The sequence below is a fragment of the Leptopilina boulardi genome, unplaced genomic scaffold (assembly GCF_019393585.1).
Source record: "Leptopilina boulardi isolate dan_hultmark-lab unplaced genomic scaffold, ZJU_Lbou_2.1 LbouV2_322, whole genome shotgun sequence".
NCBI lineage: Eukaryota > Metazoa > Arthropoda > Insecta > Hymenoptera > Figitidae > Leptopilina > Leptopilina boulardi.
Window position 1 is genome coordinate 997802 of NW_026137888.1, and position 21973 is coordinate 1019774.

Sequence of the window (21973 nt, forward strand, 5' to 3'; positions counted from 1 at the left end):
GTATATGTACCCGGTGAGCACAATAAAGTTTCTTATTTTCAAAACGCTTTTATTAACATTATTTGTGCCAACATATAACAAAAGTTGACACGGATCAGCGAAATCATGGAATTTCGTCAAAATTAATAAAAAATATAACATTTTTAGAAACCTTACAAAAATTCTAGTCCTTGAAAATTTTAATTCAAATGACTTTTAAAAATACTCCACAATTTTTCTTCAGCTCCAGACTACACATGTCCATAGAATTTATTTATTTAAAAAAGATCAAGTTCCTTGGGTTAAAAAACCCTTCAAGGAACTTTTAGAATTGAAAACCTTTTGAAACTTTTATATTTAGGTCAGGGAAAGCAAAAAATTTTTTTATTGAAACCATAACTGTTTTACATTTTAATCAAATAAAAATTGTAGTTTCAAGTTTTATACTGCTGTCAACAGTATTATTATTATGTAATTTTTTTTTAATTTTAATTTTAATGAATTTAAAATTAAATCATTCTGAATTTAAATAAAATTCATTTTTTTTAAATAATTAAATTTGAGTTGATTTTGACTTCAACTGTTTGTAAATCTGAAATTTTGTTAACATATTTAGGTAAATAATTAAAATTTATATTGCTTTTAAATTTTCTAATTATAATTTCTTCAAGAATTAATTTTTTTTCCTCAGGGTAAAAAATAGTCAAAAAATGACTTATCTGAATTATTTTTTAAGATGCTTAAATAATTCAGAAAATTAGGTTTAAAAAACCAAAATGTTAATTACTTTTTGTTTAGAAACAGGTAAAGTCGATAATTTTTTACTGTTTCTTATGGAACTTATAATCAAGGTCAATTGGGTTCAATTCTCAATTTATAATTCAGGAAATTTCGATTCATGAAAAACATTTTGAAATTTTAAATTTTTTATAAAAAAAATTGTTTATTCTATAATTTACCAGATCTACCTATAACCTGTAAAGTTATAAAAGAAAATTTTTCAAATCCAATTAATAACAGCTTTGATACTAATTCAAATATTAATAATAGATTTTAGTATTTTTTCAATTGACTACAATACTGATTTTTTCTTCAGTCATACAACTGATTTTCATTAATTACTTAGTTAATTATTAAACTATATTATTAATATTTAAACTAGTAATAAACTTTGCTTGACAAAATTTTATTAAGATCATTATTATTTGGCGCATTTTTTTGTATCGAATTTTTTTGATGAAATTAAATTAAATTTATTAAAAATTAAAAATTGTCTCAACTCTTAAAACAATTTGTTTGTAATATCAGCTTAGGTTTTAATTAGCTTTTTCAATTATATTTTCAAAATATACATGTAATTTTGAAAAAAAAGAAATGGAGTTTAATAATTATTTAAATAATTAATTGAAATCGATTTTCTAATTAATAAAAATATGTTATAGGAAATATTTAGAAATTTTGCGTGATTAATTTTTTTAGATGTACGTATACTATAAACAGATTAAAGGAAAATTGTAGGACTTAAAAAATCGCCTATATTCACATCTCGATTATTATTTAAAAATTATTCACTCAATTTTATTGTTTTTCTAAATTACACGTATATTTTAAAAACATAACTAAAGAAAATAATTAAAATCCAAACTGGCCACACATTTTATTTGGCTAACTTTTATTTTACAAATAGTTTTGAGAGTTGATACAATTTTTACATGGCGTAACTTTTTGCATAAAAAATGCCTTTTTTTGAGATTTCAAAACTTATTTTTAAATTAAAATATCCTTAATTCAATAATAAGATTTTAACCCATTTCATATTACATGTGGATTTGAGACGAATCAATAAAGATTGATGGTATCCAGATGTAAGTAAAAATTAAAAAAAAATTTATTTTTAATTTTTTTTATAAACTAATTTTCATGATTTCTTAAGCATCTTAAAATCTTTTTAACAGGAGTTATTTTTTAAAAATTTTTTTACTCGTCAAAAAAATTTTGAGTGAAATCGATAAAGAATTTTTCAATATATGGGATGTTCCACGTCAAGGGGACCAAAGCTCTGCCCAAAATTATACGCAATATAAATAAACTTATAATATATGAAAATGTTCGTACACATATAAAGTTTCAAAAAATGAGTGGCAAATTAAAAAATTTATAATAATGTTTTTGTTATAACAATTATAAACCATCATAAATGGAAATGCGTAAGTAAAAAAATTTCTCATTTAAAGACAAAAATTTTAAATTCTAAAGTCATAGTTGTTTTTAATGTTTTCGGGGTCGCTGATTACGAATCTGATGTTAGAATTGAAAAATTAAAAATGGCGGATCTAATATGGCGACCGAATTTGAAAAAAATCGTCCATTTCGTTTGAAACTTGTTACTCGGGGGTTCTCGGGATCGCTGATTACGAATCTGATGTCAGACTTGAAAAATTCAAAAAGGCGGATCCAATATGGCGGCCGAATTAAAAACAAATCGTCTAATTCGCTTGAAACTTGTTACTCGGGGGTTTTCGGGGTCGCTGATTACAAATCTGATGTCAGCAATAAGAAATTGATTATGTTGAAACTTAAACAAAGAGGGGATCCTTTATGTTTATTTCATAAACATTTTGCTTCTTCATTGTGTAAAGCAAAAAATTTGCTTCCTCGTGGAGAAAGCTATAAATTTTTTTAATTCAATTGATTGAATTAAAATATTTCGAGTTAAAAATTGATTTAAATTAATAACAATTTTTGGAAAATTGAGTGGCCTGAAAGTAAAACCACACATAAAATTCTGATGGCCATGTTAATTCAATGGGAGTCAGAATTTTATGTGTGGTTTTACTTTCCGGCAACTCAATTAAGAAAATTTCAGTTCATTTTGGGTGTAAAATATACTTTATATTATATATACGAATCGATTCGTTTTAATGCAAGGAATTCAATTAGTTTATTTATTAACTGGAATTTGAAAAAACACAAAATTTTTTAGCTAAAATGTAAAATTTGGATTTTTTTAACATTCATTAATTCTTTTAATGTGACCGTCCACGACAAATCAAGGCTTAGCTCCCAAAAGTAAATTTCACAGGGCAAGCGATTGAAGTAGAAGCAGAAACAAGGAACACGCTTGACATGCCCATCTTTAGAACGTTATAGTGTCAAAAGTAATTGACATAAACAATTTCTGACTTTTGCATGTGAAAGTGCAACTTAAAATCTATCGATAAGCATCAAAAACTCAAAATTGATTTTTTGGGAGCTAAACCTTGTTTTGTCGTGGACGGTCACAAATGTCAATCAATCTATACTTTGTATATACCAATCGATTCGATGCTATTTTGAATGTCACTAGTCTATTTACATGGGCTAGAGAGCACATTAAAACGACACGATTTATCTATTATACAAAACAAGACCATGAAAAAATTAAGCGTTCATATAATAAAAGATTTTCCAAAGCTCCTTCTGTTACAAAAATCCAATCAGCACACTCATTCATAGTTACTTCAGATAAGAAGCTAGTAGTATTAGGTACTCAAATGCAACCACACCACTCGCAGTTATCCAATACTAGAGTAGTAATGAGTAATTGCAAAAAATATTTTGAATACGAAAACCTATAATTTACAAGATCCATACAAATAATTTTTTTATTAATATTTTTCTCTTTAATCTCTGGTGACAAATTCGTGATCGGCAACTTAAAAAGCTCAGAGTAACAAGTTTAAAACATTTCTAATAGTTTTTTTTAGTTCGCCATTTTAAATTTCTTATTTCTGACATTAGATTCGTAATCAGCGACCCCGAAAACCCCCGAGTAACAAGTTTCAAACGAAATGGACGATTTTTTTCAAATTCGGTCGCCATATTAGATCCGCCATTTTTAATTTTTCAATTCTAACATCAGATTCGTAATCAGCGACCCCGAAAACATTAAAAACAACTATGACTTTAGAATTTAAAATTTTTGTCTTTAAATGAGAAATTTTTTTACTTACGCATTTCCATTTATGATGGTTTATAATTGTTATAACAAAAACATTATTATAAAGTTTTTAATTTGCCACTCATTTTTTGAAACTTTACATGTGTACGAACATTTTCATATATTATAAGTTTATTTATATTGCGTATAATTTTGGGCAGAGCTTTGGTCCGCTTGACGTGGAACATCCCATATGCATTTTTTTATTTTTTTTATTTGCTTTAGGATTCGCGGATTTTTTTTAACTTGGCGTCGATTCTTTACCTCAAATCTTGATAGTATATACAAATTAATTGTCATAATTGTTAGTTGATGTAAAATTACAATATTTTTTCAGTTCATAAAACATGTCAAATTCAAAAGATGAATTTTACGTAGTGGAATTTGAGGATGGTCTTGAGGTCGTGAGATGCGAGTGGGTTCTCAGGGACGAAAATGAAAAAGTAACGGCTGCTTACTTTCCTCCGGCCTGTGATAAAACAAAATTAACTAAATTATTAAAAACTGTAAAATGTCCAATGCCGGAGCAGTGGGGCCTCTATACCGCAAAATATTACAAAAGTGCATGTAATGTCAAACATTATTTATTTAAAATATTTATCAAACGTTGCAAAATTTAAATATACACTACCGTCCGAAATTGTGCGAACTCTGCTTTTTCAACAACTATAAAACTGTTCAAATCTTCAAAAATTTTAAAACTAAAATTTTTTCCTCTTTATATTATTAAAGTTAATAAAATTCTGCAAGAAATGACACCTTGACAAAGAGAATATGTTAATTTTTCAATTAGATATCTAAGAAAAGCCCAATTTTCAATGTTTTTACTATTTTTTTTTATTTCTCTGGCAAAAATTAATATTTTTAAACGTTCTTAGGCTCATTGAAATCGTATTTTGTTATGCAATTCAAATTATATAAAACAATTCATGTACACATTCTCCCTTAGCGTATGCAAACCGTGAAAGTTGGCTCCTAAAATGTCAAAAAATTTAAATTTAATTCTACAATAAAATATAATGTTTAAAAATACAGGTAAATATATCAATCTAAACTTCTCTGATTTATGTAAGTAAATTTAAGATTTATACATTTTACTGATCATTTTTTGTCATATAAATATTAATCACAATTTTTTGACATTTTATGAACCAACTTTCACGGTTTTCATACGCTAGGGAAGAATGTGTACATGAATTGTATTATATAATTTGAATTGCATAACAAAATACGATTTCAATGAGCCTAAGAACGTTTAAAAATATTAATTTTTGACAGAGAAATAAAAAAAATAGTAAAAACATTGAAAATTGGGTTTTTCTTAGATATCTAATTGAAAAATTAACATATTCTCTTTGTCAAGTTGTCATTTCTTTCAGAATTTTATTAACTTTAATAAAATAAAGAGGAAAAAATTTTAGTTTTAATATTTTTGAAGATTTGAACAGTTTTATAGTTGTTGAAAAAGCAGAGTTCGCACAATTTCGGACGGTAGTGTATACAATTTTCTTAGGTGACTTGGACAATTCATATAGAGTTTTGAGTATACTTAAAGAACTTTCAGAAATTGAAAGTGATGACGCGAAGAATGACGAAAAATTGAAAAAATCTAGACACATTCGATGGAAGAAAGACTATCAAAATTTCGCCTCAGCAGAAGATGGAAAAGAGGATTATGAAGAACCATTTTACTCCCTTAAAATCAATTGGTAAATATTTATTCTAGTTTATTTATTAGTTGATAGAAATAAGGTATCATGCATTTTTTGTCTATTATTGTAGAGTTCTGATTATATATTTATGTAATCTTTTCTCCCTTTTTCAGAAAACTCTTCTGCACAGACAGTTAGAAGTGATATTGCTAACCAAGATTTGAGTTTGTTAGCAGAACCTAATGGCAATGAAACTGGTGACGGAAAGAATTCCACTAGTGAATCTTCTAACGAAATTGTTGATCAACATACCAATGACGCTCTAAATAGTAAGTTTCAAATTCTTAAAATTCTCACAACAAATTGCAATATTTATTTTATCTAATTAAAAGAAAATAAAATAAAGATACCATAATTTTAAAAATATAGATATTTTGACTTCTTAAATTAGCAAATAAAAATTAATTAAAATTTAAATCACAAAATTTTAAAACATACAGTTGTACAATTTAACAACCAGTGCAATTTTTATAAAGAGTAACTAATTATGATTCTTGACAAACTTGAGTATACATTTTAATTGTCAAATTTTTATTATACAAATTTATTTGAAATACTAAAAATAATTTTTAATTAGCAAACAATTTTGTATATGCAAGATATTATTGTTAGGATTTGAAAACTTTCATTTAAATATGCAATAAATTATAGAATCACACTGGAGGAAACATTTTTTACTAATTATTTTAGTTTATAAAATTTATGAAATTAAAAATTATATTGTTTGGTGTTAAGCTTAAATTTTAAATTACTTGAAAACCGTGAACAAAAGTTTTTCTGTGAAACAAAAAAAATTATAATGAAAAATAATGCTAAGTAACCCATTTTAAAAATTTTTATCTACACTTCTTATTTGGAAATTTTCAACTTAATTAAATCTATAATTATTTGTCCACATAAATGCCCAGTAAAAAAAACTAATTGAGAGTAAGGAAAAATTATTGGGAGTTAGCTTACTTTGTATTCGGTTTGGCGTCTAAACCGTGTAGGGACGTTACGACCAATTATTTTTTCTTACCCTGAATTCTTTTCACCTGGATTGTTTGAATTGATGTTTGTGGATCAACGTTTGCATTACAAATGAATAGAATGCATGTTCCAAAGTGTCGAAATGCCGATTTGGAATACGAAATGTGAAATTTTATGAAAACGACAAAATGTGAAATATGACAGATTTATCGACAATTTTATCATGTGAGTAGTGTTCATATGATAAATTTACCATACGAACACTACTCACATGGTAAAATTGTCGATAAATCTGTCATATTTAACATTTTGTCGTTTTCATAAAATTTTACATTTCTTATTGCAAATCGGCATTTTGATACTTCGGAACATGCATTCTATTCATTTGTAATGCAAACGTTGATCAACAAACATCAATTCAATCAATCCAGGTGAAAAGAATTCAGGGTAAGAAAAAATAATTGTCCGTAACGTCCCTACACGGTTTAGACGCCAAACCGAATACAAAGTAAGCTAACTTCCAATTATTTTTCCTCACTCTCAATTATTTATTTTTACTGGGTGAAATACCGTTAACTAGAGAAGTATACGCACAACAATAATAACCACTTCTATAGTCAATTCTTTATCAAAATTCGGAATTAGAAGAAAATTAGTTTCCAAAAATATTTAATTAACTATAAAATGTTCTTACGAAGGTTTCTTATTGCATAACAAGTGCAACAAATAATCCAATTTTTTAGCAACTTCTTATTAAGCCTAGCTTGCATAAATTTTGAACGGTCTGTAATATGAAGAATATTTAATAATAATAATCGGTGAAATTAATTTTATGTATTAAAAATACAAATAGAAAAACTTTTTAATTTAAAGTTGAGGCCGGACCTTCAGATGCAGTTGAGAATGGGGGTGTTAAACAAAAGGCCGGACCTTCGAATGCAGTTCAAAATGGGGGTGTTCAACAAAAGGCCGGACCTTCAAATACAGTTGAAAATTGGGTTGTTTCAGCATCTGTCGCACCTAAACGCGGACAAAAGATAAGCCGATTTGAAGACAGGCAAGAAGATATCGAAAGACTGGAAAGTAAGAAAAATGGACTTTAATTTTTTAATTATATATAATATAATTAAAATTTTATCAAATTTTATGGAGAAATCCTCCATAATTTTTGCAATTTTATTAATTTTTCTTCAAGTAATTCTCAGTGATTTGTTTTAAAATTTTAAGCATTTCCCATAAGGAATAAAAAAAATAAATATAGTCCTCGATGAAAATTAATAAAAAAAATCATCGGAAGTTCCTTGAGGAAAAATTTTAAATTGAAAAAAATCATTGACAGTTCTTTGAGTAAAATGAATAAAATGCAAAAAAATCCTCGAGGAAAATTATTAAAAAAAATATTTGCTGATTTTTTTAGGAACATTGATAACATAAAATAAATAATCCTCCAGGATTCCTCAAAAAAATCCTTGATAACTTACTCAAATCTACACGAGGATTCCGCGTGGAAATCTGCGAGAATATTTTTTTATAGGAAACTTTTCAGTAAAATTCGACTAATTTCCATCTTTAATTTTTTCATTTTTTAGTGGATGAGAAAGATGTTCTCTTGTTTACAAAAATAAACACAATTGGTGTTATGGTCGAGAGAATAGCTAATAGAGAAAGTAATGGTCAACCAAGTAATGATGTTCCACTAAATTTATTCCGTTTTTATGGGGAACCTGGGGAGGAACATCAGTTCCCTGTCAAGAGTATCGAAGAGCTCATGAACCTTGAAACTAAATTGGTTTCAAAAAGATTCAGAAAAGATTTGGCATGCAATTATTTTATAAAATTATTACACGTAACATTACTTAATTATTTTTTACAAAATAATCATAAATTAAAAATGTAAAATAATTATTTTATAAAGGATATTTAATTTGTTATTAAAATTGTTATTAAAATTAAATCAACTTTTATTTTCTCTACAGATTTCTTCACTAGAACGCTTAAGGGCGTTGACAAATTTAAGTCTCACAGTGAAAAGAATGCTTAGCATTTTATTAACGGACGAAGTAGGAAGAAAATATTCATTTGATGGACGAACAAAAAAACGAAGTTTTAAAGATCTTCGCATAAAGACAATAGTCATTGGTAAATAAAATACTATAGTTTATAATGAAAACACTACATCTTAAATATAATTTTCTAATTACAATTAACATAAGCAAACTGATTCTTTATTGCAGATACCACTTTAAAACTTTTAAACAACGAAAAAGATTCATCCATTGAAAAATAGATCAAGGATTGGTTGGCGCAGTGCAGCAATCGAATAAATCGAAAAACGTAAGATTTATAATTATTTATACATTATTTAGTTAGTTAGTTATTTATCTATTTATTTGCTAAGGTCAATTGCTGTAAATAAAAAGAAAATTTCCCATTTTGACTTATTTATAAATAATAAGTTGAAATACAGTATACCTATTCTAATGACGCCCTATTGGTAATATTTTTTCATAAACGAACAATATTTATTTGAAAAATATTTCACAAATTCGTTGAAAGATACAGCAATTTCAATTTATTTGAGAGGAGTCGTTAATTACGAATATAATTTTGTAATTCTCTGTATTAGTTAATCAGTAGGCTATAAGTCCTAGAAATTTGATCTCATTAAATAAGTAAATAATTTTCTATTCTGAGGGCTCAAAATGTCAAATTTAATATGATAGACAAATTTAGAAAAAAATATCGTTTTTGTGATACATGGTATTTACAATTTTTTTGTGTTGATTATTATTGGACCCGACACTTAAAATTTTTTAAAACAAAGTTGAGATTTCTAATCTGCAACCTAAAAATCTCTAAATAAGAAGTTTTATGCAAATTCGAATATTTACTAAAATTAAAAAACAAATTATTTCAGTCCTAATTTTTGGTCAACCCAAAAAAGTTTAGATTTTGGTTGAATTTTTTAAAAATATGTTTTCATATGTTTACGCGGAAATTTTAAACGCATTATTTGAGGATTTAATTTGTTCACATTTCAGTAGAACAGTTATAATAATTATTTTAAAGGGAAAACAAGTCCGAAAAAATTTTATTTTAATATCATAAAAATCCAGAAATTGAAAAATAATAATAACTCGCTAAACACGTTGTAATTTAAACATTTCTTACAGGTGTTCTGAATTTTGTACAAAAATGTAAAATTACTTTTACATTCGTCTATATTTTACTAAAAATATATTTATCAGGGTTGCCACGTTACCTGGAAAACCTGAAATGGTCAGGGAATTTTTTTGAACCTTGAAAAAACCTGTAAAAGTCAGGGAATTAACTTTTGAAACCTAGAAAATGGCAAATTTTTGACAAATTTGAAGAAGTGACTGACTTTTTTCCATGTTTTTGGTATTTACAACAAATACTATACTTTTTTTGGATAGTTTTAAATTTTTCTAAATTTACATTCTTTTTAATTCATTTTAATTGGAATTGCGATTTTTCTGAATTTCGACTCTTCTAAATTTAAATTTTGCCGAATTTAAACTGAAATTTTTCTGAAAATTGATTTATCTAAGTTTTAATTCTTCCAAGTTTAGTTTTTTAAATTTCAATTGTTTGAGGATTTCAATATTATTCAATTTCCGGTATTTGTAAAAATCTCCCCTTTTTTTCATTTTTCATATTTTTTATTGTCTAGTATTCATTTTTCCAAAATTTACATTTTTCTCTACCTCATTTTCATTTAAATTCCGATTTTCATGATTTTTTACTCATCTAAATTTGAATTTTGGCAAATATAAACTAAATTTTTTTTTAAATTGATTTTGCTTAATTTTGATTTTTATGGTCATTTTTTTGGAATTCCGTTTTTACTGACTTTTGGCTTTTCTAAATTTGAGTTTTGGCAAATCTAAACTGGAATTTTTCTAAAAGTTGGTTTTCCAAGTTTTTATTTTTCGAAATTTTTTTTTTTTAATTTTAATTGTTTCTGAATTATAATTTTATTCAACTTCCGGTATTTCGAAAATACTCTACTTTTTTTTGAATTTTTAACAATATTTTTTTGTCTATGTTTTAATTTAAAAATTTTTTTTTTTTAACTTTAACTGAAACCTGAAAAATAGCTTGAACTTTTTCGACACATCTAGTACTCGAAATTTTTTAAAACAATTTTTTTTTAACTTGAGTATGTTTTCAAAAACCCGAAAATTTTCTAGTAATCGACTTTTCGGGTAGTCCGAACCCGACATGAGTTTTCTGGCTTTTTGCACAACTCTAGACAAATTACATCAAAGATTTAAAATTAAAAATAATATATAGACAAAGGTCTGATTTCAGGGGTTTCCTAAATTTTTTTGCCCTAAAATAGAAGGTTTTTAAAAGATCGTGTACTCATAAGTTTTAAAATATAATTGATCAAAAGTTTTTACATGTTACTATATACGTCAAGAACTATTTAAAAAAAAATTGCGATCTTAAAAAATATTATTATGCTCCTTCTACAGAGGTCGCTATGTACACTGGTCAAAATCAAAGTCCTTTACGGTAACCACTGTAGCTCATCGCAGAATCATCTAAAATAAAAAAATCAAACGTGATTTTAAAGTTTAAGACCTAATACAGGTCCTAAACCTCGAGATATTAAAAAAAATCAAAAATTAAAAAAATGGCAAGCTTTGGAACCCAAAAAACTGAAAAAACACCATTTTTTGACAATCAATCACTCACAAAAACCTGATTATTGAATATTTTAAATATATTAGAGGTTTAGGGCCTGCAAAAACTTCCACTGAATCGAATGCAACTTGAATTTTTGAAATCGGTCAAACGGTTTTTGAGTTCTACTGGTTACCATTTTTAAATATAGTGTTTTGAGAAAAAAGCGTTTAAAGTTTTGATATCAAAAGGTTATAATTAGTCAAGCAGAAGTAACTAAATCAGCTTGAAAATTCTTACTCAGGGGTTTTTGGGGTCGCTGATTACGAATATGATGTCAGATTTTAAAAATTCAAAATGGCGGATCCAATATAGCGGACATGAAAGTTAAAAATCAATTGCATTTACTCGAAACTTGGTACTCGGGGGTTTTTGGGGTCACTGATTACGAATATGATGTCAGAATTTAAAAATTCAAAATGGCGGATCCAATATGGCGGACGAAAAATTTTAAAACTAATCGGATTTGCTCGAAAATGATGAAATGATATGAATATGATGAATTGTCCGTACTGGGTCCATGACCATGTCGGGTTTATTATCAGCAAACCAAAAAACCTTTTTTATATTTGAATTTTCGAATTCTGTCATCATATTCAATCCAAGCATTGTTTAAATTTGTCCGTCATCTTGGATCCGCCATTTTGAATTTTTAAAATATGACTTCAGATTTGTAATCATCGACCTCAAAAACCCCCAAGTAGTAAATTTCAAGCAAATCCAAGCATTTTTTAAAAACTCGTCCGCCATATTGGATCCGCCATTTTGAAATTTGAAAAATGGACACCGGATTCGTAATCAGCGACCCCATAAACCCCCGAGTAGGACATTTCGAGCCAATCTAAACACTTTTTAAAAAACTTGTCAGCCATATTGGATCCGCCATTTTGAATCTTTAAAATCTGACATTAAATTCGTAATCAGAGACCCCAATAACACCCCGAGTAACGAATTTCAAGCAAATCCATTCGCTCGGTTTATCGTGGACACGAAAGGGTTAATTATACGATCTGTAGACGCATATATATATATATATATATATATATATATATATATATATATGTATTTTGTTAAATAACTTAAGATTTTGAGCGAATTACGATCTAATGATTTAACCACACATTCTTAACATACTTTCCTATCAAAAAATGAAGAAAAAAAAATTCGATTTTTTTGACCAAAAAAATTTAGGAAACCCCTTCATTGAAATATATATTTATTTATATGTTTACTGTAAAACAATTATTTAATTGCTTTATTATAGAGAAAAGGTAAAGAAACTGACTGCTCAAGAGACGGCCAAAACAGTGCCTGAGGAATCATCGGATGAAGATTAAGATAACGAGATTTTCTATTTTTATTAAGAAAGATTTCAATTAATAGTTATTTAAACTTAAAAAAACATTTAAAGTGAAATTACATATTTAATTATTAAGTTAAATTTTTTAAAGAATTTTTAACTTTGTTCAATATAGGGTACAGAAATCAAACCAAATTTGATAACTAAGATGTGATAAAATCATTTTATTAAGTCAATGTATATGGGACGTTCTACAATTTTTTAGTTTATCTTTTTAAGTTAGTGTTTGTGACCGCGTCTGAGAAAAAGGTGCTTATGACCAAAAAAATTTTTTCTCAATAATGATTGTATTACATATCTTAGGCGGTTTACTATAAGAATGCATTATAAATAAAAATTCGATTTTTTTGGTCATAAACACCCTTTTCTCAGACGCAGTCCCATATAGAAATGTTATAAAATACTTCCATTCTTTTTATTTTTTTTCTTTAGTCTTTTTAGTTCATACAGAACTAAGTTCATAGCTGGTAAGCTAGATCGATGAACTTGCCAGCTGCGTTAACAAGAATTATTATTATTATTTTTTTTTTTTATTTATTTTTTCTTTAATTTTTTTTCTGAAGCAAATAGGTTAGCTAATAAAAATTAAAGAAAACGTTAATTGTTCAAGAATTTTTAAATATATGTAAATACCTGTCAGAAATAAAGTTTTTCTATATGCGTCGACAAAAAGTTTGCAGGGAATTTTATGATAGAGAAAAATTCTAATGAGACATTTATTTATTATAAGATAAGTAAATTTTTTAAGAAGTTTTAAATTTGTTTATAAAAAAAATTTTTAAATTTTAAACTTTTAACAAAACATATTATTTATATTTTATCGAATATGTTTGAAAGAAGATTTTTCATACCTGATAATCGAAATATTTTTTATTTTTATTGAATTATTTTTATTATAAAACCTTTTGTTATGATATATAAACAATTTTTTACTCTTATAGACTTGATGTAATAAATGCGTATGTGTAATACGTAATACTACACATAATAATATGTGTAACACTGCTTTGGAAAATTTTAGCTCAATTATACATATTGGAAAAAAATATAATAATTGGTTTAAATAAATAAATTTTTAAAAAATTAATAATAATTATAATTAACAATAATAAATCAATTCATATTTATTAGATTTGTCAATGTGATGTGTGGAGCAATTATTGTCTACTCCACAACAATCCCGCGCGCCAATTGCGTTTTCTTAAAAGTTTTAAATTTTCCAAATTTGTTTATAAATAAATTTAAAACTTTGTAAAAAAAACTTTCTTATATTATATTTGACAAATATCTCACTAGAATTTTTTTCTAATGTAAACTTCCCCACATACGATGATTTATGTTTAAAAATGGAATAAAATCCATTAATTAAAATTTGTAAGTGTTTACTTTTTTCATCGAAACTATTCGCTTAATACAAACAATTCAAAGGAAAAATAGAGCATTTTCATTTTTAACAAGAAGAATATTTTCAGAAATCCAAATTTTTACTTTTGATTTTCACCTTGTTTTGACATTCCGAGGGCCTTCTGTTAAAACAGAGAGCGAATTTTTCGATCCAAATCCTCAATATAGAATGTCTTACACTTAAAAGTACCCAAAGATAATAAGTAAGAAACTTAAGGTTTTGTAATGTAAATTCTGTTTATCAGAGGAACGAAGTTAGTATATGTAAACGGGATATTCCCAGTAAAAAAAAAATAATTGAGAGTAAGGAAAAATAATTGGGAGTTAGCATACTTTGTATTCGGTTTGGCGTCTAAACCGTGTAGGGACGTTACGGCCAATTATTTTTTCTTACCCTGAATTCTTTTCACCTGGATTGTTTGAATTGATGTTTGTTGATCAACGTTTGCATTACAAATGAATAGAATGCATGTTCCGAAGTATCAAAATGCCGATTTGGAATAAGAAATGTAAAATTTTATGAAAAAGACAAAATGTGAAATATGACTGATTTATCGACAATTTTATCATGTGAGTAGTGCTCGTATGGTAAATTTATCATATGAACACTACTCACATGGTAAAATTGTCGATAAATCTGTCATATTTCACATTTTGTCGTTTTCATAAAATTTCACATTTCTTAATCCAAATCGGCATTTTGACACTTTGGAACATGCATTCTATTCATTTGTATTGCAAATTTTGATCAACAAATATCAATTCAAACAATCCAGATGAAAAGAATTCAGGGTAAGAAAAAATAATTAACCGTAACGTCCCTACACGGTTTAGACGCCAAACCGAATACAAAGTAAGCTAACTCCCTATTATTTTTCCTTACTCTCAATTATTTTTTTTACTGGGTTCTACAATGCTTCCCTGGCAGATCGGAAATTTTGTTAATATCTCCAGCTGGAAAGGTCTTGAGGAGATTCACCGGATATTTTATAATTTTTTTATATGTTTTTACCATTTATTTTTATTTTTTTATTTCTTTACCATTTTTTTAATATTTAAAAGTATTTTTATAAAGATGAAACTGACAGCCCAAAACATTGTAATTTTTCATGCGCAATCACAATAATTATTAATTAATTAAGACTTTGGTGAAATTCTGCAATTCAATTTTACTCCTTAAACATTCAGTTAACCGCCAAGAAACTTTTTTCACGATTTTTCACCAAATCATGTTTTTTTACGATTTCCAAAAATCTTCGGCGAATCTCCTTAAAATCTGACCAGCTCTGGAGATTCATGGAATTTTCAATCCACCATAGGGTTTTTAGTTTATATAGAATCAAAAATTAAAAGAAACTACGTTTTGTAATGTAAGTTTTATGTAGCACAGAAATATAGTAAAATAAGTTTCATTTGTTCTAATTATTCTGTTTAACAGAATTCAATTAAAAAGTTAAGAATTGAAAGTCCAGTCAAGTAAAATTTGTAACAAATTGACTTTTATAGTATATTCATGCGTACCTGAGCGGATATTTTTTAATTTAAGTATTCTATTTTTATACTTACTTTTCCTGTGTTGCATCTTACATGTAATCATTTCTTTATAATAAATAAATTGTCACTATTTAACTAAATACACAATTTTTGTCACATATTTTCACAATCAATACCTCAATTTATTTCTGTAATTCATTATTTTTATTTTTCACAAATATATCCGGATGATATTGCCGAAATATGTATTTTTAACAATTTAGAAATATTTCCTTTCCACATTTCTAGAATCTTAATCAATAATCTTTTCAAAATATTTCACTTAAAAATTTGTAAAATATTTCATTTTTTTATTTCGCATATATTAAAAAATAATATGTCAGTAATTTTTCATCCTCACATTTCCTCAACATTTCGCTGAAATATTCAGGACAACTAGAACTGCAATATTTCTTATAGGCGGACATTTTATGTTTGCATCAAAATTTCATGGACCTTTCATTGAAATATTTCGAATCTTTCAATGAAATATTCAGGACAAATTCAGGAAATTTAATGTGCTGTGTGGGGAGTAGTCACTGAAATTTCTTTAAAAAGTAATTTCCTTAAATAATTTTATTTCCCAAACAACAATTTTTACATATTCTAAATTCAATTCATTTTTAAAAACGTTTTTAATATGTTTTCAAAGTAAATATATGTTCAATCCATGAAACTTTTTAATAAAAAGTATATCAATGAAATTCAGCATCCATGGAAACCTTTTTACTGCAATTTTTATTTAAAATAACATTTCAGTAATATTGAACTGTTAAAACTGTCAACTGTTACATTGTCTATTGTAATTGGATTCATAAAATTGTCATAGGACAAGATATAAATAAAAAAAAACATGAAAAAATCATATATTATTATTTTGTACACTACCGTCCGAAATTGTGCGAACTCTGCTTTTTCAACAACTATAAAACTGTTCAAATCTTCAAAAATATTAAAACTAAAATTTTTTCCTCTTTATTTGAGAAGGTATCATTTTCACACAAATTATTTTGTCAATATGTTAAATTGTACAAAAGTGATTATTTTTATTCTATAACAGGAAAAAAGAAAAATTGTTTTTTCTAACAAATGTCAAATTGGTAACTGTTATTTTTTACAATCATCAAATTAAAAAATGTTAAATTTTACAAATTTGACTAAAACACAATGCACATAAAACAGAATATAATGAAATAATAATTTATTTTTAAAACAACTAGACTCCCTAAAAACAAAAACGCCAAATTTCTAATTTTTCAAAAACGAATTCTCAAATTATTTTCAAAAATCATATAATTTAGTTATTTTTTGCAAGTCTTGTCTTCATATTTTTCAATTTTTTTCTACACTCGTTTCGATACGAGGATTTCTTTTTAAAAAAGGGTGCCTATGAAAATAAAAATGTTTTTTAATTTTTTATTTAAACTCGATCCGATACGAGGATTTCGATGTACAAAAAATATTGCTCATGAAATTTAATTTTTATTTAATTTTAATTTGAATTTTTAATCCTGACACTTGTTCCGATACGAGGATTTCTTTTTAAAAAGAGTGCATATTCATTTAAAATATATTTCAATTTTATATTTACACTCGTTTCGATACGAGGATTTCAATATGTAAAAAGAATGCCCATCAAATTAAAAATATTTGTCAATTATAAATATTTACACTCGTTCCGATACGAGGATTTCATTTTCAAAAAAGAGTGCCTATGAAAATAATAATGTTTTTTAATACTAAATATTTACACTCGTTCCGATACGAGGATTTCATTTTTAAAAAAGAGTACCTATGAAAGTAAAAATGTTTTTCAATACTAAATAATTACCTTTCTTCCGATACGAGGATTTCTTTTCAAAAAGAGTGCATAAGAATTTAAAATATTTTTCAATTTTTTATTTACACTCGTTTCGATACGAGGATTTCAATATGTAAAAAGAATGCCCAATAAATTAAAAATATTTGTAATTATAAATATTTACACTCGTTCCGATACGAGGATTTCATTTTTAAAAAAGAGTGCCTATGAAAATAAAAATGTTTTTCAATACTAAATATTTACCCTCGTTCCGATACGAGAATTTCTTTTCTAAAAGAGTGCATATTAATTTAAAATATTTTTCAATTTTTTATTTACACTCGTTCCGATACGAGGATTTCAATATGTAAAAAGAATGCCCATTAAATTAAAAATATTTGTCAATTATAAATATTTACACTCGTTCGGATACGAGGATTTCATTTTTAAAAAAGAGTGCCTATGAAAATAAAAATGTTTCTTAATACTAAATATTTACCCTCGTTCCTATACGAGGATTTCGTTTTTAAAAAAGAGTGCATATGAATTAAAAAATTTTTCAATTTTATATTTACACTCGTTTCGATACGAGGATTTCATTTTTAAAAAAGAGTGCCTATGAAAATAATAATGTTTTTTAATACTAAATATTTACACTCGTTCCGATACGAGGATTTCATTTTTAAAAAAGAGTGCCTATGAAAATAAAAATGTTTTTCAATACTAAATATTTACCCTCGTTCCGATACGAGAATTTCTTTTCTAAAAGAGTGCATATTAATTTAAAATTTTTTTCAATTTTTTATTTACACTCTTTCCGATACGAGGATTTCAATATGTAAAAAGAATGCCCATTAAATTAAAAATATTTGTCAATTATAAATATTTACACTCGTTCCGATACGAGGATTTCATTTTTAAAAAAGAGTGCCTATGAAAATAAAAATGTTTTTCAATACTAAATATTTACCCTCGTTCCGATACGAGAATTTCTTTTCTAAAAGAGTGCATATTAATTTAAAATATTTTTCAATTTTTTATTTACACTCGTTTCGATACGAGGATTTCAATATGTAAAAAGAATGCCCAATAAATTAAAAATATTTGTAATTATAAATATTTACACTCGTTCCGATACGAGGATTTCATTTTTAAAAAAGAGTGCCTATGAAATTAAAAATGTTTTTAATACTAAATATTTACCCTCGTTCCGAAACGACGATTTCAATGTGTAAAAAGAATGCCCATTAAATTTCAAATATTTTTCAATTTTTTATTTACACTCGTTCCGATACGAGGATTTCAATATGTAAAAAGAATGCCTATTAAATTAAAAATATTGTCAATTATAAATATATACACACGTTCCGATACGAGGATTTCATTTTTAAAAAAGGGTGCCTATGAAAATAAAAATGTTTTTTAATACTAAATATTTACACTCGTTCCGATACGAGGATTTCTTTTCAAAAAGAGTGCATAAGAATTTAAAATATTTTTCAATTTTTTATTTACACTCGTTTCGATACGAGGATTTCAATATGTAAAAAGAATGCCCAATAAATTAAAAATATTTGTAATTATAAATATTTACACTCGTTCCGATACGAGGATTTCATTTTTAAAAAAGAGTGCCTACGAAAATAAAAATGTTTTTCAATACTAAATAATTACCTTTCTTCCGATACGAGGATTTCTTTTCAAAAAGAGTGCATATGAATTTAAAAAATTTTTCAATTTTATATTTACACTCGTTTCGATACGAGGATTTCAATATGTAAAAAGAATGCCCAATAAATTAAAAATATTTGTAATTATAAATATTTACACTCGTTCCGATACGAGGATTTCATTTTTAAAAAAGAGTGCCTATGAAATTAAAAATGTTTTTTAATACTAAATATTTACACTCGTTCCGATACGAGGATTTCATTTTTAAAAAAGAGTGCCTATGAAAATAAAAATGTTTTTCAATACTAAATATTTACCCTCGTTCCGATACGAGAATTTCTTTTCTAAAAGAGTGCATATTAATTTAAAATATTTTTCAATTTTTTATTTACACTCGTTCCGATACGAGGATTTCAATATGTAAAAAGAATGCCCATTAAATTAAAAATATTTGTCAATTATAAATATTTACACTCGTTCCGATACGAGGATTTCATTTTTAAAAAAGAGTGCCTATGAAAATAAAAATGTTTTTCAATATTAAATATTTACCCTCGTTCCGATACGAGAATTTCTTTTCTAAAAGAGTGCATATTAATTTAAAATATTTTTCAATTTATTATTTACACTCGTTTCGATACGAGGATTTCAATATGTAAAAAGAATGCCCAATAAATTAAAAATATTTGTAATTATAAATATTTACACTCGTTCCGATACGAGGATTTCATTTTTAAAAAAGAGTGCCTATGAAATTAAAAATGTTTTTTAATACTAAATATTTACCCTCGTTCCGATACGACGATTTCAATGTGTAAAAAGAATGCCCATTAAATTTCAAATATTTTTCAATTTTTTATTTACACTCGTTCCGATACGAGGATTTCAATATGTAAAAAGAATGCCTATTAAATTAAAAATATTGTCAATTATAAATATATACACACGTTCCGATACGAGGATTTCATTTTTAAAAAAGGGTGCCTATGAAAATAAAAATGTTTTTTAATACTAAATATTTACACTCTTTCCGATACGAGGATTTCTTTTCAAAAAGAGTGCATAAGAATTTAAAATATTTTTCAATTTTTTATTTACACTCGTTTCGATACGAGGATTTCAATATGTAAAAAGAATGCCCAATAAATTAAAAATATTTGTAATTATAAATATTTACACTCGTTCCGATACGAGGATTTCATTTTTAAAAAAGAGTGCCTACGAAAATAAAAATGTTTTTCAATACTAAATAATTACCTTTCTTCCGATACGAGGATTTCTTTTCAAAAAGAGTGCATATGAATTTAAAAAATTTTTCAATTTTATATTTACACTCGTTTCGATACGAGGATTTCAATATGTAAAAAGAATGCCCAATAAATAAAAATATTTGTATTAGAATGTGAAAATTTTGATCCACGGAAGGTATTTAAAATAACACAAATTTTATGTCATTTTTTAATTTATTGCTAAGCAACGTTTCGATGACATGGTTTTGTCATCCTCTTCAGGCTGATAAAGAAATTTATACACCAATTAAAATAAAATAAAAAATAAAATATAAAAAAAACTAAGATACACAAAAACACAGTATTCACAATAAATTAAATAAAAAAGTCAATTACCAAGTATAAAATTAAAATTACATTTTTTGTAATTAGTCAAATGAATATGAGATTTTGTGTCTTGGCATGGCAAGCAAATTTTCGAAACTAACAATAAATATTATAAGTTTGATGCGAATAGTGACGATGACAGGGTGAATGAACTCAGATATAAACAATGCGACAAATAAAAGTGAAGACAAGTCATGAATCTAATCTTTCAATTATAGGAAAGTAAATTTTGTTTAAGTATAAAATATCATTTTTTCTATTAATAGTATTTTTGTTATTTTTTATATGTAACATTTCAGAAAAACAGCGTTTTTTGAAATCTTGTTCTCGATCGAGAATAATAGTATTAGACCAATCAAATTCATGACCTGGTTCAGATTGATGTTCATTCACTACAGTTTTTTTAGAATTATCAATCTTTTTATGTTCATCAATGCGTGTTTGTAATGTACGTTTCGTTTCACCTATGTAACAGGCTGGACATTTTTTACATTTAAATTTATATACTACATTAGTTTCTGACCATTTTTCGGTTTTATCTTTGCCTAATTTTACAATTGTTTTTAAATTTTTGTTAACTATTGGAATGCTCTGAATATTGTAGGATTTTAAAATATTGGATAACCTAATGAAGTCAGGATAATTAAAAGGGATACAAACTTTTGGGGTTTGTTTATAAATGCGTGAGCGAATACTCTTTAAATTTTGATTGTTAATATTACGAGATTTTAAACAATTTAATCGAACTTTTGTATGTTTTTTAATGAACTCGATAGGATAATCATTGTTTAGAAGAATTTGTTTTAGCTTCATTAGGTTATCATTGTGAAACGACGAGTGTGAGAGTAAAATTGCTCTGTCTACTAAGTTATAGACTATATTTACTTTTTGCTGTACAGGATGATTTGAAAAGTAATTGATAAGTCTCCCGGAAGAAATAGATTTTTGATACCAGTTGTAAATAATATTTTGATTATTATTAATTGTCAAAGTGACATCTAAAAAATTAATTTTTTCATTTTCTTGAATTTCAAGTGTGAATTGTATATTACTATTATATGAAAGTTTGTATCCCTTTTAATTATCCTGACTTCATTAGGTTATCCAATATTTTAAAATCCTACAATATTCAGAGCATTCCAATAGTTAACAAAAATTTAAAAACAATTGTAAAATTAGGCAAAGATAAAACCGAAAAATGGTCAGAAACTAATGTAGTATATAAATTTAAATGTA

General features: G+C 26.0%; 1 protein-coding gene across 1 annotated transcript; it reads left to right on the forward strand.

The window, feature by feature from the left end:
• The first annotated feature begins 5633 nt into the window (after positions 1-5633).
• LOC127284301 (uncharacterized) lies at positions 5634-8973 on the forward strand. Its single transcript, XM_051309690.1, has 6 exons — positions 5634-5667; positions 5784-5939; positions 7513-7722; positions 8229-8455; positions 8616-8778; positions 8874-8973. The coding sequence occupies exons 1-6, from the start codon at positions 5634-5636 to the stop codon at positions 8924-8926; spliced, it is 843 nt and encodes a 280-aa protein (XP_051165647.1). The 3' UTR covers positions 8927-8973.
• The last annotated feature ends 13000 nt before the right edge of the window (positions 8974-21973 follow it).

Excerpts from the sequence above, each read along its gene's own strand:
- LOC127284301 (XM_051309690.1), top strand. The coding sequence starts at position 5,634 with ATGAAGAACCATTTTACTCCCTTAAAATCAATTG. Across the intron at positions 5,668-5,783 it reads TACTCCCTTAAAATCAATTG|AAAACTCTTCTGCACAGACA; the intron begins GTAAATATTTAT and ends TCCCTTTTTCAG. Across the intron at positions 5,940-7,512 it reads TACCAATGACGCTCTAAATA|TTGAGGCCGGACCTTCAGAT; the intron begins GTAAGTTTCAAA and ends TTTAATTTAAAG.